Source organism: Dipodomys ordii, unplaced genomic scaffold (assembly GCF_000151885.1).
Source record: "Dipodomys ordii isolate 6190 unplaced genomic scaffold, Dord_2.0 Scaffold118, whole genome shotgun sequence".
NCBI lineage: Eukaryota > Metazoa > Chordata > Mammalia > Rodentia > Heteromyidae > Dipodomys > Dipodomys ordii.
The window spans coordinates 1,791,980-1,808,796 of NW_012267334.1; the positions used below are offsets into that span (position 1 = coordinate 1,791,980).

The 16,817-nt window shown below is 49.7% G+C and overlaps 1 protein-coding gene across 3 annotated transcripts in view; it reads right to left on the reverse strand.

The window, feature by feature from the left end:
• Positions 1-16,174, reverse strand: part of Sec16a (SEC16 homolog A (S. cerevisiae)) — a 40,802-nt gene extending 24,628 nt beyond the window's left edge. For all 3 annotated transcript variants that reach the window (XM_013029437.1, XM_013029436.1, XM_013029435.1), the window contains exons 1-4: positions 16,089-16,174; positions 5,578-9,241; positions 4,025-4,161; positions 1,477-1,574 (exon numbers count right to left, since the gene is read on the reverse strand). In XM_013029437.1, the coding sequence (XP_012884891.1) occupies positions 1,477-1,574; positions 4,025-4,161; positions 5,578-9,174 (3,832 nt within the window). In that variant the 5' untranslated portion in view covers positions 9,175-9,241; positions 16,089-16,174. The remainder of the gene's footprint in view (positions 1-1,476; positions 1,575-4,024; positions 4,162-5,577; positions 9,242-16,088) is intronic.
• Between the last annotated feature and the right edge of the window lie 643 nt (positions 16,175-16,817).

Sequence of the window (16,817 nt, forward strand, 5' to 3'; positions counted from 1 at the left end):
AAAAAAAAAAAAAAAAAAGAACAGACTAAGAAAGCACTCTGCCATTGAACTATATCCTGAGCCCCAAATACTACCTTTTAATTTTTAATTCCCAATCACTTGACTATAAGTTTTACTAATATTTCTTCTTCCTAAAGTGATCCAGAAGAAATTAAGAAATAATTCAGGGTTGGGAATGTGTCTTAGTGGTAGAGTGCTTGCCTAGCATGCACAAAGCCCTGGGTTTGATTCCTCAGAATCACATAAACAGAAAAAGCCAGAAGTGGCACTGTGGTTCAGGTGATAGAGTGTTAAGCATTGAGCAAAAGAAGCTCAGGGACAATGCCTAGGCCCTGAGTTTAAGCCCCACGACTGGCAAAAATAAAATAAAATGAATACATACATTAAGAGGGAAAGAGCCCTTCTGGGAAACTGAGGCAAAACATGGACACATCAGGCGCTCCGGAGCTGTGGAGCCTGAGGTATAAGAATGTACAGCTAAGCCGGGCGCTGGTGGCTCACGCCTGTAATCCTAGCTACTCAGGAGGCTGAGATCTGAGGATCGCGGTTCAAAGCCAGCCCGGGCAGGAAAGACCGTGAGACTCCTATCTCCAATAAACCACCAGAAAAAACCGGAAGTGGCGCTGTAGCTCAAGTGGTAGAGCGCTCGCCTTGAGCTGAAGAGCTGAGGGGCAGCGCCCAGGCCCAGAGTTCAAGCCCCACAACCGATAAAAAAAAAAAAAAAAAAAAGAATGTACAGCTAGGGGCTGGGAAGGTGGCTCAGTGGTAGAGTGCTTCCCTTGCATGCACGAGGCCCTGGGTTCAATTCCTCAGCACCATATAAGCAGAAAAAGCCGGAAGTGGCACTATGGCTCTGGTAGAGCACTAGCCTTGAGCTGAAGAGCTGAGGGACAGTGCCTAGGCCCATAGTTCAGGCCCCATGATTGACCAAAAAAAAAAAAAAAATACAGCTAGAACAGACAAAAGAACTCCCCTTCTCTGTGGGCCTGTTCTCTGAGATGCCTGTCCTGCTTGGGAGCAGGTCTGGAGGCTAGCCAAGAAGTACCAGACCAACTCAACCAGATGTTCCACATCCACTGTCCCCCCCCGCCAATAAGCAGCGACTTGCCTCTGGTGGCTTCTGAGACAATGAGACTAAACAGCTAGTTTTTCATTTATTTCCATTTCATCAGCTCACAGTTGAGTAGTCAAATGGACAATACAGCAAAAACTAGTGTTCACTATACTTTGTTAGAAAGTCAAGGCAGCCACCATTATGACAGAGATGTAGCATGACATAGGATGGAAGCCATCAATGTGATTACTCTTAGATACAAAGAATTTTCAACTATTGTCCCTTGAATAAGAATAGGAAGAGATAATTTAAAGAAAAAGTTTGCTCAAAACACACAGCAGAGTATGACCCACACACAGCAGCTTGTTCACACAGAGTCATACGGACACTGCACTTGCTAATCTCTAAATTCTTGAACATACCTCCATAATCATACTGGCTGGAGTAATAATTTGCATAGTAGTCGCTCTGACTGCTCCACCCACTCCTGGAATTACCATATCCTTCAGGATACCCTTGCCTGAAAAAACACAGAGCTGTTGAACACATTACCTACTTAAGTGTGGCAAAATGTCAGTAGAACACATCATACCATGGCAGCGAGCACTTACCAAAACCATCTGGCTGTGAAAAAACTCTAATTACAAGACCAAAATGGTAAGAGAGCTGAGGTTATGAATTTCCCACCTTGTAGCTAACTGAATTTTAGCTCAACAAAATCACTACTTGACAGTACTAAGAAAACTAACACATTTTTTATCCTTAGTGCTACATCCTAGGAGTTTTTAATATGTTTAGCAGAATGAAACAACATAAATTGATTTTAACCAACTAAAAACGTCAACTTTAGTGGGGCACCTGTGACTCACACCTGTAATCCTACCTACTCAGGAGGCAGAGATCTAAGAAGCACAGTTCAAAGCCAACACAGGCAGGAAAGTCTGTGAGACTCTTATCTCCAACTACCTACCAGAAAACCAGAAGGGGCTGTGGCTCAAAGTGGCACAGTGCTAGCCTTAAGGGAAAAAGCTAAGGACAGCACCCAAACCCATGACTGACAAAAAAAAGTCAATTTCAATAGTTGTTAGGCCCAACCACTGGTGTGGACTCCATGTGACCTTAAGAGACAGAAGATAACTATGAGCAGAGCTGGATCCCCTGAGTCTGATGTACATCTGCATTCTATAGGCCTAGACCTACTCATGGCCCTAATCTGAGCCAAAGAAAAGCTGAAATTTAAGCCATGTGCTTACAGGCTCTTGCCTGTAATCCCATCTTTCAGGAGGCTGAGATCTGAGGACTGTAATTTGTAACCAGCTCAGGCAGGAAATCCATGAGAATCTCATCTCCAATTAACCACCAAGAAGAAAGCTGGAAGTGGAGCTGTGGCTCAAGTGGTAGAGTATTAGCCTTGAATGAAAAAGCTAAGGACAATACCCAGGCCCTGAGTTCAATCAGTGTGCAAAAAAACCCCAAAAACCAAACCAAAACAAAAAAACAGCTGGGTACCGTTGGCTCACACCTGTAATCCTAGCTACTCAGGAGGCTGAGATCTGAGGATCACAGTTCAAAGCCAGGCAGGAAAATCATGAGACTCTTATCTCCAATAAACCACAGAAAACCAGAAGTGGCGCTGTAGCTCAAGTGGTAGAACACTAGCCTTGAGCTGAAGAGCTGAAGGACAGTGCTCAGGCCCAGGGTTCAAGCGCCATGACCAACAAACAAACACCAACAAAAAACAAAGAACAAAAGTTGAGATTTAGAGCTCCTCTAGTACTCTTATAATTCTTTTTCTGCTGGTTCTAAGGCTTGAATGAACTCTTTCACTATCTCCCAGAGTCCTTCTCTGTATATCTATCTCTGGCTCTTGCTCAATGCTAGGGATAGAATTCAGAGCCCCACATAAGTTAGGCAGGTGCTCTACAACTCATCTACAGCTCAGCACCTCAATTAAAGAATTAGATCTCTAGAAACAGTATCAATAGCATTGAACTTCATAAAGAACCACACATGTGGTTCAGTGTCTGTCTTTGGGGGAAGTACACTGAAGTCAGTTAAACAGGCAAAGATTCACAGCAAAGCCTTTGCTCTTCAGATAAGCCACAAAACCTTGAAGAACTAGCACATGGAACCTTTTGAAAACAAGCACTGAGGCTTTGTACATTAGTAACTGGATGTTCACACTGCTAAGCTTATGAGCAGTGTGTCCTCAGGGCAAAGCTCACTCCTATGAGCAACATTCAAAACTCTGGCAAAGAATGACCACAGGAGCTGAGGTGGCAAAGTCAGAAGTGACCGGGACCCACACCCATTGTTTGCTCAAAGCCACCAATGGCCCTGCATAGACATAGCTCAAAAGCCGACTCTGGAGCTCTAAGACACAGTGGACTTTGACCTAGCTTACAGGCTTACTCAGAGGGCACACACCGTGGTTCTTTCCACATCTCTATTGCATGATTACAAAGCAGAGCCATGGCTAGCAGTAGTACAGGAAATGCAGGCCAGAAACCGATGTAACCCTTCTAGAAAGGAGGCAGAGCCAGGTACAGAATACAGGTCCTATATTCGGGAGTCAGCCTGACAGATCCATCCACAAATTACTCCATCTTTGTGACTAGTCTTCCTGGGTGTCTGAAGAATTCAGAGGAAGCTGAACTAGTTAAAAGAGCCTTGTGCGGCCAGCAGCAGACTGCCAAGACAAGAGGCGCCTGGTGACAGGGAATCACTTGTCCCTAAATGGCACAGAAGCTGCTTCTTTGTGGCTCTGAATAAGGTCTGGCCTGACCAGCAGGTGGGGACAAATGGTAACTGACCAATTCTATTGGGACTGCACGTGAAAATATACCAACATACGTAAGTTTGTACAATCCTTTACAGACACAGAATGTTTCCAGTCATCAAGTTACTATCATGGCCACACAAACACCTGTCAGGCATTAAAGTAAAGCAGCAGTGTGGATGTGTTCCCACCTGGCTGTGGGCCGGTCAGAGCAGTGGCTTGCTCGGGAACTGGGCCGCTCAGGATCTGGGTAGCGGTAGTTCTCTGTGTAAGCGGAGGCTGAGCTGTCATAGGGCCTGTATCGAGGATCATACAGGGCGTAGACGTCCTGTGGGAAGGAGGTTTAGGCAGTTAGACTCCAAAACAAGCAGTCAGTTATCGAGCATCCAGCTTGAGCTTGTGATTTCAGATGATCACTCTCCAAAAGCAGGACTGTAGGCGGGCTTCCTTCATGTGAACAGAGAGACAGAGGGTCGACCTCAGGCTGTCAGCCCAGGCCTTGCTAAGACAACCCAGACAGATCCACAAGGCCTTGCCAGCGGGCAGCGACTTTCTGAGAGCACCATGAGGCGTGTGCCTCTTCAAACCTCCACTGACAAGGCCTGTGATCATTCATGTCCTGCTTTAGTCACCACTCAGCCAAGCAAGAGGACCAGTGACCCATTGGAACCTGCAAGTCATAGGTAGCCTCACTACAGAACCATGGCATGAGCCTGTGTCTGAACATGAGAAAATCTGAAAGGAGGTAAGACAAAATACATGTGAGCTAGAACTCATCCTCCTGTGTATAACTGCTTCAACTCTGCCACTGCCCGGCAGATAATGAAAAAGGTTAAGTTTCTGACCACCACTGGAAACGACAGCAACATAAAGAAAAAAATGTGCTCATATAAAAGTATTTCCACACTTCAGTCCCAGTAAGAGCCCACAGCAGCCTGTGGCCCCTCTCATTCTCCTGTCCCCAGGTCAAGCAGATGTGGGCTCCGTGGTGTGGAAATGCTGTGTAGGCTCCTTTCTAGAAAAAGATTCCCAGGAAAGACTTACAAGATGTCTAGCATTACTCCTGTTGTTTCTTAACGCTGGCTGGCTTGGGGGGTTCCAACTATGTAAAACCCAGGCAGGGTGGCATACTGAGCTTTTAAGAGGCTGAGCCCAGGAACCAACCTTCGCTAAACAATAAAACATATAAGAAGCTGGGTGATGATGGTTCACACCTGTAATCTTAGCTATTCAGGCTGAGATCTGAGGATCACAGTTCAAAGCCAGCCCAAACAGAAAAGTCCATGAGGCTCTTATCTCCAATTAGCCACCAGAAAACCAGAAGTGATGCTGTGGCTCATAGTAGTAGAGCACTAGCCTTGAGCAAAAGAGCTCAGCAACAGTGCCCAGGCTCTGGGTTCAAGCCCCAGTCTGACAAAAAAAACAAATCAACAAACATATGAGCTTCCAGAGGATAAACTTTGCAACACAGAGCTCTAATTCTGCACCAAATAGACAGGTGTTACAAGAAAGGGGCCTTTTTTTGTCATATACAATGGGATGCTGTGTTGTATTTTTAAAAAAAAAGTTAGTAACAGCAATTCATTACAAGCAATTCAATGAGCTGCTGTTGGTAGGAGCCTAAGGGAAGAGCTGGGTGGTAGCCAGAGAGAACTTTTCTCAGGTACACTGTGAAGGTCTGGAGAGAAGAAATACAACGAATCAAAGTGAGGGCAGGAAGATGGCTGAACACTGGCACTCTTACCTGGTAATACAGGGAGGCTGTCCCAGGATCAGATAGATAGAGTGAGGGGTACTGGGACTGGTAGGCATCGTACAACGGTCTGTAATAGTAGTGGGATGCCAGGTCTGCAGGTGGTGGGCCAAATGCATTTGGAGGTGGTGGGTGCAGCCAGGGCTGCTCTGATCGTGGGGCTGCCTGGCTTGAGCTGGTGGACACAGCCGATGCACTGGAGGACTGAGGTGGCGGAGGCAGCAGCTGCTGGCCTGTGTCAGCTGGAGCTGGACTTGATGGCTGGGCTGAGCTTTGGGACCGTCCCTGTGCGGATGAACTTTCTGTATTGGAAGGTTCTGAACATGGTGCCTGGGGCACCTGGGGAGAAGTCTGTGGCTGAGGAGGGACAAGCTCTGGCTGGGCTTTTCCCACACCACGCTGGTCCTGTGCATCTTTAGTCACCTGCTGATAGAAATGGTCTGCATTATGCGTTCCAGGCCCAGATTGTCTGGGATGATTGGCAACTGTTTGCTGAGAAGCTGGGCAGTCTGAAAAGGATGAGCTATACATTCTTCCAGAATTTTCCAAAGTTCTGTTTAGAGTGAAGTCTAGGGCTCCAACTGTTTCTTCACGGTTAGTGCACTGATCTGCCTTCTCATTATTACTAGGTACCAATGTACTGCTTGCAGGCGGGACTAAGGTCACACCTGTGCTTCCAGCAAAGCTATTAAACTCAGGAGGAACTCCTGCTGCACTGTGATTCTGACTTTCTGCAAGAGGAGTCTTTGGAACCGGATAGGACAGTGACTGAGCCAACAAACAGGCAGGCTGGCTAGAAACCATTTCAGAAGACCCAGAACCACGAGGCACACTGCTGGGGGCAGTACTGTTAGACAGAGACAAGCCAGTGGCAGTATTAGCTGGGACACCAGATACTGCAGCACGGTCTCCAGAATCACCAGCAGGAGGCTGGCTGTTACTCCCTTTGGCATTATCCCCCACTATGGCATCTCCCCAAGACTGAGTCTTCTCGTTAGGACTCACTAAAGACACAGAAAAATGAACAGGCTGAGCCAAATTATAGCTTTGGTCAGGCTGGGCAATCAGAATGGGTTGATTCTGCAAAGATTCGGTCGGTGGTGAAGACAGCAAACTTGCATAACCAGAACTGGCCTGCGATGGAAGGGCCTCCTCTTCGCCCACCTCTGGGGGGTTCTCAAGGTTTTCCGAAGCACCAAGGCCATCTTGGTTCTGCAGAGGTGGGGCAGCACCTGGCTTCCGCAGCTGCTGCCCAGACACTCCCTTTGCCAGAGGCTGAACAACTTCTGGCGGCTGAGGTTTTGCAGGCACGTACAGCGCAGGGGCAGCTGGGGCTAACAGGACGTTGCCACCAAAATCTGGCAGTTCATTTTGTGCCCACAGAGTTGTTGCTGGGCTTTCACACTTCACGGCTCCCTGTGTCCTGACTGAGGGCCTCTTCTCAGGTGTTGGGCGCATAGTATCCAATGGTGGCCCTGTATGTGGAAGTGTGTGTCCAGCTTCTGCAGTGGTGGTATGTGGCGGCAGGGGGCAGGCCTGGGGTGCAGTGAGGGTCTCCATGTTGTCTGGTGGCTGCTCCAGGTTACCTGGAGAGGCATCAGGCATCCTGGCAGCTGCTCTGCGCTTCTTCTGCTGGTCACGGGTTCCCCTCACTTCAACCACCATGTTGGCACGATCTGCCTCGACTGGTTTTACCCCAACTAAGTGAGATTTTACTGGTTCAAAAGAACTATTTGCGCTTGTCTGAAATATCCCTGTAGGTTTGGGAGGACTTGGAGTTGAGGGCTGAGACAGGTTGCTGCGGTAATTCTGGCTCCCGGTAGTCTCATCTGTCTCCCCTCCCACTGGAGAAGAGTCAATTTGTTTAAAAAAACTGCCTGAAGAATCATCTTCGGGTTTTCCGATTTCCTGCTGAATAAACGTGCTCCCCAATTCTTGGGGCCGGGTTGACCCTGGAGGACTCCTGTGGCTGTGGCCGCTGTAGCTGGATGACACACTGTCAGACCGTGCAGGGTGCAGTGGCACTTCAGGGGCCTCGAGATGCAGTCCCCCACCTCTGGTGAGACCCACAGCACTAGGCCTGGGGGCACCTGGCCCAGGAGGGGCTCCGTATCGGAAATGTTCATTCGAAGAGGAAGAGTCCAAACTCAGGGGCTCACTTGGCAGAACCTCCTGATTTTGAACAAACTCTAAGTTTTCCACGTTCTCATACTGTGAGCCATGAGCACTGAGAGTCCCAGTGCTTGCTGCATCACCCCACATATCACCAGCAACGTTTCTAGCAGTTTGCTTATCATGCTGAATGCCGGTAGACGGAGAAAAATAAGGCTGTGCACCAACTTCCTGCAGTGCAGTCTCACTGTTGGAGCCCTTGAGAAAGGCCTGGTAGATACCACCAGCTCCGTGTGCGGGCGGGAGCGGATGGCCCAGTCCAGGACTAGAGGAGAAACTATCCAAGTCCATTCTGCCAGCAAAGCTTGCTTTTTCGGATGAGAGATTCTCCTCATTTTCTGCCTCCTCTCCTTGGAAAAACATTGAGAGAGATCCTGAGGATGCTTCTAGTGGAGCCCGGCTAGTCCCAGTCCCCAAGGGATAGTGCACCTGGTTTTCTGGGCTATTTCCCTGAGTGAGCAGATTCACAAGGGCAGGGTCTAGCAAATGCTTATTTACTTCTGGATTTTGCATGAACTCTTGGCTTGCCCACGGACTTCCGATTCTGGGATTTTGCCTGGATGTATGCTGAGGGAGAAAGTGTGTTCCACTTCGCAGGTGAGCCACCTCATTCCCTTCGCCCCCAGCCGAGGGTGCTGGGGGACACACCGTGGACGGAGAGGGGAAATGGGAATTGCTGGTGGCCTGGGGTCCCACACTCTGAACAAGTCCCTCTGGGGAGGGCAAACAGTGATGCCGGGGAGTCTGTGAGTCTCCCGGCGCTGGCGCCCACTGACCTGGCATCTGTTGACTAGGCTGGGAGAAGAAGGAAGATGCTGATGGGGCTGCTACACCGTCATGTGGGGTGTGTCTATTCAGAGGTCTGTCGGGCCCAGGCCCACTCTCAGGCAGATGTCTCCCATGAGATGGGTCAGGACCCACTCCTGGAATGTAGTGAAGAGGATATGGTGGATTTTGAATTTCAGGCCCCGAGACAGAACTGACCTCAGTGCTCCTACTCATCTCAGATCCAGGCAGCAATGAAGGGATGGATGCAGTAGGAAACGGACTGGCATCTGTTCTCGGGTGTGACATAGGTCCTGGCAGAGACTCATGGGGTCCTTGGGAGCTATCCCCAGCATTTGTGTGAGGTGCAGGCAAACCAGACCACTGAGAACACACTGGGAAGGCTGAGCCATGCAAAGCAGGCAGGCTGCTCTTGGACGAACTGCCCAAAGGTGTGTGTTGGCGCGTCTGTCTATTAAAAGCAAATGGATCTGTTACTGGCGGCAATGGGCAAGTTATCGGAGCTACTGGTGCATTATTACTGGCTGGCCTCCGGTAAGGACTGTTGCCACCCCAAAACATGCTCCGAGGATTCCCGGCCGGAGGGGGACCAGCCATGCTAGATGGGATTGCCTGGGGTGGCGGCTGCATGTCGGATCTTTCCCACAGGAGATGCTGCTTACAGAGGAGGCAAGGTAGAGCTTTTCCTTAACTTGAGCTGGAAAAAAAAAGAAAAATGATCAGAAAACCCATATTTACAGTCCTGACTATAATAAAGGAAACTATACGTGCATATAACTACATATACTCTCTCTCTCTCTCTTCCTCTCTCTCAAAATGGCACCTAGTCAAATTCTGAAAACATCTTTCCCCTGCTTCTGCCCTAGCAAAGAACCTTGGAGCTACTTCAGGAAGCTCTGGAAGGGGCTGGATGAGGCAAGGACACTGAGGGCTTGGTCACCAGTGGTCTGAGTGAGTGTCGACAGCCTGTCCCCTCTAGGACTTGTTATATAGCCTGCTTCTGGATCCTCCCCACCCCAGCAGAGACGGGAGCAATCCGACAACCATTCTGACACTACCAGAAAATGCCTGCTAGTCCTAACACTGCTCTGTAAACTACCACCAGGTCAAGAAGGAGCAACTGCACTACTGAGAGAAAAAAAATCTGGAGCTAGGCTCATGGCACAAGCGGCAGAGTGCTTTCTTAGCAAGGATGAGGTCCTGAACTCAAATCCTAGTACTACTGGATGGATGGATGGATGGATGGATGGATGGATGGATGGATGGATGGATGGATGGGATGGAAAAGCTGGTATGTGCTTATAATCTCAGCACCCTAGAGGCAGAGGCAGAGGATCATGAGTTCAAGACTGGCTAGTCCACATCAGTGGATTCCAGGCCATCACAGGCTTCATCGTGAGATCCTGTCTCAAAAAAAAAAATTCATTTCATACGCTTTGTGCATGTTAATTTTAAATCTAGAAAGAAAAACCCAAAACTTTAAACTTTGCTCTCCCCTTTTCTTTAGTGAAAAGATATTATGAAAAACAGTTGTGCTAGCTGGGTTCTGGTGACTCATGCCTATAATCCTAGCTACTCAGGAGGTTGAAATTTGAGGATTACAGTTCAAAGCCAGCCCAGGCAAGAAAGTCCATGAGACTATCTCCAATAAACCACCAGAAAACCAGAAGTGGCGCTGTGGCTCAAGTGGTAGAGCACTTGCCTTGAGCTGAAGACAGCGCCCAGGCCCACAGTTCAAGACCCACGACCAACAACAACAACAAATTATAAAAGTTACTAAACATGCTGGACACCTGTGGCTCACACCTGCAATCCTAGTTATTCAGGAGGCTGAGATCTGAGGACTGTGGTTTGAAGCCAGTCTGAACAGGAAAAGTCCATGAACCTCTTACCTCAAACTACTCAGAAAAAGCTGGAAGTGGCCCTGTGGTGTTAGTGGGTAGAGCACTACCCTTGAGAAAAGGAATCTCAGGGACAGTAGCCAGGCCCTGAGTTCAAGCCCCAGGACTGGTACACAAAAAAAGAAAAAGTTACTAAATGCCTATTTTTTTTGGCCAGTCCTGGGGCTTGAACTCAGGGCCGGGGCACTGTCCCTGAGTTTTTTTGCTCAAAGTTAGCACTGTACCACTTGAGCCACAGTGCCATTGGGGCTTTTTCTGTTTATGTGGTACTGAAAATCAAACCCAGGGCCTCATGCATGCTAGACAAGCACTCTACCACTATGCCACCTTCCCAGCCCCTTCTCTCATTTGTTTATGATCTAGTTTTCATCTGAAAGCAGTGAAACAAAGTTGCTTCTGACCACTGGAACTGTAACTAGGCTGGGAATAAAAACCCCAAAAATAAGTTACAGCAGGTTTACAACTATGGGGTGATTGCTTTTACAAACTACCAACAGAGATAAAGCTAAACTTTTCTAGAAAAAAAAAAAGAAGAAAAATCCTCACTGAAATGTTTTTGCTGCTCTTTGATTTTGAGTAAGACAAGATGAACAATTCTGACAAACTAATGTCCTTTGGAAGCAAAATTCAAGTTCTGCACCATGAAAATCCTTTTCTTGGCATCTGTCCTTCTCCCCAGCATCACTCCCATAAGCAGATGTTAAGCTAATCCAAGAGAAAACTGAATCAAAGGAAGAAATCCTAGGAGGTTTCTAGGGTTCGATCCACAGTTACCTTTTCTTTTTTTTCTTTTTTTTGGGGGGGGGTTGGGGGTCCGGTCGTGGGTCCTGAACTCTGGGCCTGGGTACTGTCCCTCAGCTCTTCAGCTCAAGGCTAGTGCTCTACCACTTGAGCCACAGTGCCACTTCTGGCTTTTTTTTTCTGCTTATGTAGTGCTGAGGAATCGAACCCAGGGCCTCATGCATGCAAGGCAAGCGCTCTACCACTGAGCCACCTTCCCAGCCCCACACTTATCTTTTCAGAAGTATGATGTTTATACCTTTGGAAATCTTTGATACATGGGTAAAAAGGAAACATTGACAGATGTATTTCTAAGTATGCCATTTGTAAATTTTGAAAGTTTCTAATCCTTACCTGAGCACTAATCCTTTGCATCTATGAATTTACTATTCTTACTGCCTCCACGTGTTCCTTTCTATGCTGACAGGGGACCCTTTCTAACTGACAAAGCGTCTTGAAACCCCACCTGAATTCAGTTAGGAATACCAGAGAGTTCACTTGGTATTCACTGTCATTTTTTAATTTAATTTTTGTATGTGTGCCAGTCCTGGGGCTTGAACTCAGGGCCTGAGCGCTGACCCTGAGATTCTTTTGCTCAAGGCTAGTGCTCTGCCACCTGAACCACAGCTCCACTTTTGGCTTCTTTTGCTAACTGGACATAAGAGTCTTATGAACTTTCCTGCCTGAGCTGACTTCAAACTATGATCCTCAGATCTCAACCTCCTGAGTTGCTGGGATTATAGGCATAAGGCACCAGTGCCCAACTTCACTGTCATTTTAAAAGCAAGGACAGTTCTAACTTCACCTCACATGGACCAAAGTAGAAGCAGCTCTTTCCCCCGTCTCCCGCCCCCATTTCTCCTATGAGCTTGGATTCTCCTCCATTTGTCCAACCAAGACACAGCAACTCCTTACATCTCCACGTCACCCTGAAACCAGGCTGCCAAGAAAAACAGGCCTCCTAGGTTATCTTCCAACACAAGACCCTTACCACTTTAAGCAGTTAAAAACAAAAACAAAATTTTAAAATCCATAACCCTACTGCACTGCTGGTGGGAATGTAAAGTAGTACAACCACTCTCGAAAGCAATCTGGAGGTTCCTCAAAAAACTAAACATAGAGTTTCCCTATGACCCAGCCATATCACTCCTAGGCATCTACTCTGAGCATCATGAACCAGCATATGATAAAGACACCTGCACATCCATGTTCACAATAGCCAAGATATGGAAACAATCCAAATGCCCCACAATAGATGAGTGGATCCAAAAATGTTGTACCTATACCCAATGGAGTTTTACACAGCAGGTAGAAAGAATAAAATAATGACATTTACAGGGAAATGGATGGTATTGGAACAGATCATGTTAAATGAGGTAAGCTAAGCTCAAAGAGACAAAGGATGCATATTCTGATAGCGGAGGTCAGCTCTAAAACGTACTGGGATATGTATGACAAATTACACAGGATTCTACATACTCATACACAGCAAAACCAAAAGAGGATAGTCTTGAGAGAGAATCACAAAAGTGCAATACCCAAGCACTTTTTTTTTTTTGGGTGGGCCATGGGGCTTGAACTCTGGGCTTGGGCGCTATCCCTCAGCTCTTCAGCACAAGGCAAGCTCTCTACCACTTGAGCCACAGCGCCACTTCCAGTTTTCTGGTGGCTTTTATTGGAGATAAGAATCTCACAGACTTTCCTACCCGGGCTGGCTTTGAACTGCGATCCACAGATCTCAGCCTCCTGAGTAGCTAGGATTACAGGCGTGAGCCACCAGCGCCCAGCTTCCATGAGAGTTCTATCTCCAATAAACCACCAGATAACTGGAAGTAGCGCTGTGGCTCAAGTGGTAGAGCACTCACCTTGAGCTGAAGAGCTCGAGGATAGTGTCCAGGCCCAGAATTCAAGCCCCAAGACTGACCCCCCCCCCAAAAAAAAGGGTGAACAGGTGTAGCAGAGGAGCACGCTGAACATTGATGAAAGTGAACTACACAAATCATGGGTGAAGATGGGAGGGAGGGAATGGGAGAGAATGAGGGCACAGAGGACACTGTAGGAAAAGAAATGTACTTATTACCTGAAGCATATAATAAACATAACCCCTCTGTGTATCACCTCTACAATAATAAACAAAAAACAAAAAATAAAATCCATAGCAGAGGCCTAGAGGGCAGATTCCGAGGTGTCACTGTGACAGCAGCTGTGCCTCTGGTGAAGCAGCTCAGGGCAGCCACGTCTCTCAGTGCAACTAGTATCTCCATTTTTAAAATGAGAAAGTCTGGCCGGGCGCTGGTAGCTCACCCCTGTAATCCTAGATACTCAGAGGAGGCTGAGATCTGAGGATCACCTTTCAAAGCCAGCCCGGGCAGGAAAAGTCCATGAGACTCATCTCCAATTAACCACCAGAAAACTGGAAGTGGCGCTGTGACTGAAGTGGTAGAGCACTTGCCTTGAGCTAAAGAGCTGAGGAACAGCACCCTGGCCCAGAGTTCAAGCCCCATGACTGGGGGGGGGGGGGGGGGAAGAAAGCAAGAAAGAGAGAGAGACAGAAAGGAAGGAAGGAAATAAATGAGAGTTTGGATGTTTCTTTTTTCCTCCTTCTGGGTGTAATCTTATGCGTGTCTACTCATGGTAGACTCTCAGAAGGCCTAATCCCTATTGCTGTTTAATACAAAAATTCTATCCAAATCTGAATTAGACATTTTATACTCTTTTTTGCAGAAATTTAAATTTTGTTTTCTCAACTCTAGTGAATTAAGAATTTTGTTGTTGTTTTGTCGGTCATGGGCTTGAATTCTGGGCCTGGGCACTGTCTCTCAGCCCTTCAGATCAAGGCTAGCGCTCTACCACTTGAGTCACAGCTCCACTTCCGGTTTTCTGGTGGTTAATTGGAGATAAGAGTCTCACAGACTTTCCTGCTTGAGCTGGCTTTGAACCTCGTGATCCTCAGATCTCAGCCTCTTGAGTAGATAGGATTACAGATGTGAGCCACCAGCACCCAGCTAGAACTGTTTTATAAGCAAACATCACCTACAAAGGAGCACTGCCAGCCCTTATCATCCACAATTGAGAGCCTTTTAGCAAATGTTCTAATTCCATTTGGAACAATCTTATGATCTGAACATTGCTCTTTTAATCTTCTTTACTCACCAACAGAAAACAATGAACTGTCTGATATTTATCCCAGGATTACAGGAATTTCTGTTCTGTTCAGTAAGCTCTCTTAACTTTCTAAAAAGCACCTGTTTCAGAGAGACCTGCTGATCTTCTAGAAGATGTATTATTCATGAACACTGCTCTTCAGCCAAACTGACTTTGTACTTATGCAAGACTTCTCCAAGTGTAAGTTCAAATGGCTGGGTATGGGATCAGAGGGTATTAGCTCTAGAGAGGACAAGGGAGTGATATTAATGAGCACACCGCAGGTAATGAGCACACCTCAGCCAGCAAACGCCTCTCACTGCCTCCAGCTGTGTGAGACAAAAGGAGTGCACCAGGAAGCTCAGTTACCCTCTGCCCACAACCTCTTCTTGGTGAGACCAGTGGCGCTCCAGCTACACGAGGGGCATCTGGCATAAACACGATAAACCCCACCTCTTCTAAGGTACGAATCTGAAGAAAGCACACAGGAGGTTGGAAGAGCCTAAACACTGCTAAAAATGAGGTAGTTCCACAAGGACACTCTGAAATTCATAAATGTTAACAGACGCAAGGAGGAATAATTTCAAAATCTGCATAGTGCTGGGCACAAGTGGCTCACACCAGTAATCCTGCCTACTCAGGAGGCTGAGATCTAAGGATCAAGGCTCAAAGCCAGCCTAGGCAGAAAGGTTGTTAAGACTAAGACTCTTATCTCCAATTAACCTGCAAAAAAGCTGAAAGTGGAGACGTGGCTCAAGTGGTAGAGTGCCAGCCTTGGGAGAAGCAAGAGATAGGCCTGAGTTAAAGCCATAGAACCAGCACACGCGTGCGTGCGCGCGCGCGCACACACACAATCTGCACGGTATCTCAGAAAATTTCCCTGACAAGTTGGAGATTCAGCGAGGTAAATCCCATGAGGGGTAACCAAGTCACAAGACCAAGGATGAATGCCTACTTCACCCCTTGTTTGTCTTGTGCAATACACTGGGCCAGAAACCTAGGGCAGAGGATGGAGAAGGACGGCAGGGAGGCTGCACGGCGCCGAAACGTGCGACAGCACGCTCAGGGACAGCTGTCGGTGGTTCCTCGCCGCCCTCCCTGGGGATGGCAACCGCGCCTCGGCTTAACCCGGCACCGCTCCGCCCACCTCGAGTCCGCAGGCCAAGCGGCCAGGGCCGGCTCGGCGGGCCGTGGGCTCGGGGCGCCGAGGCTGCACCGCAGCGTCCAGCTTCCCCTGACCGACCCTGGGGTCGGGCGCTGCCCGGGCCTCCTCACGACGTTCTCAGCACCGAGCCAAGAAGCGAGACACACCGAACTGCGGTTCCAACGCGGCCCCTCCGCGGCGTCGCTCCGGGAGGTCTCCGAGGCCGACGCCGCGGCCCCTGCACGCCGCCCGGAGCCTCCTCGGCGGTCCCCGCTCCACCAAGTCGCTGGCCTCTTCTGAGCGGGAGCGTCGCCGTCCGGCGCCGGCGCCTCCCCAGCGGCCGCCCGCCCGGGCCAGGGAGCGAGCCCGGGGCGGCGCCGGCCCCGACCGCACCCCGCGCCCGCGCCGGCCCCGCACGCGGAGGCCCTGGTCTGTCGCTCTCACCGGCCCCAGCGTCTCACCGAGACGCGCCGCCCGCTCGGGGCTGGGCCCGGTGCCCACCGCGCCCGTCCTGGCCGTCCGCGGCCTCGCCCCAGCGGCTGGCCGCCGCCCTCCTCCGCACGCTCGCCCCTCACCCGCGCGACTGCAGCCCGGCCCCTCAAGCGCCGCGGGCCACAGCCCACCCGGCGGCGGTGACGAGTGCAGACATGGCAGCCGCCGGAGCCATCTTGGCATATCCGGCTCCGGTCGTCGCCGCCGCCGACGTGTCCGCGACGACGTCAGCACGCGCTCCACCCTAGCACCGCCCCCTGCCGCCGTCCAATACTTCACCGCCCCATTTCCCCTGTCCCGCCCCCTAACACCCCGTCCCCACCCACGCGGGTCCTTGGCCGCCCCATCCCTTCGTCACGCCCTCTGACCCCGCCCCTTACCCAATCATTGGTGGCCTCGTCCCCCTGGCCACGCCCCTCAGGGGCTGTCCTTCACAGCCCCAGGGCCCCGCCCCTCGCGAGTAGGGCGCGCCTTTGCAGCCGGCGGGGGGGGGGGGCGTTGCCTAGGTTACGACGGCACCGCCTGCCACTCCTCCGTTTTGGGGATGTGAGAGGAGATAAGGATTTTAAAGCGAGATCCCAAGAGAGACTCAGTACGGAAAGACCGAAGCCAGTAGCTCCACCCACCAGAAATGGCCACTCCGCGGAGCCGAGCGCCCAAGCGGCCTTGCCTCCAGCGCGGTCCTCCTTTCCGTTGAGCTCGGTGGCAGGCCGGCGGGCCGAACGCGCTTGCGCCGCACCGCCCGCCTGGTGAGCGTCGACGTCAGGCCGCGCATGCGCCACGCCGCGCCGGTTACCTGGTTACTGCCTGCG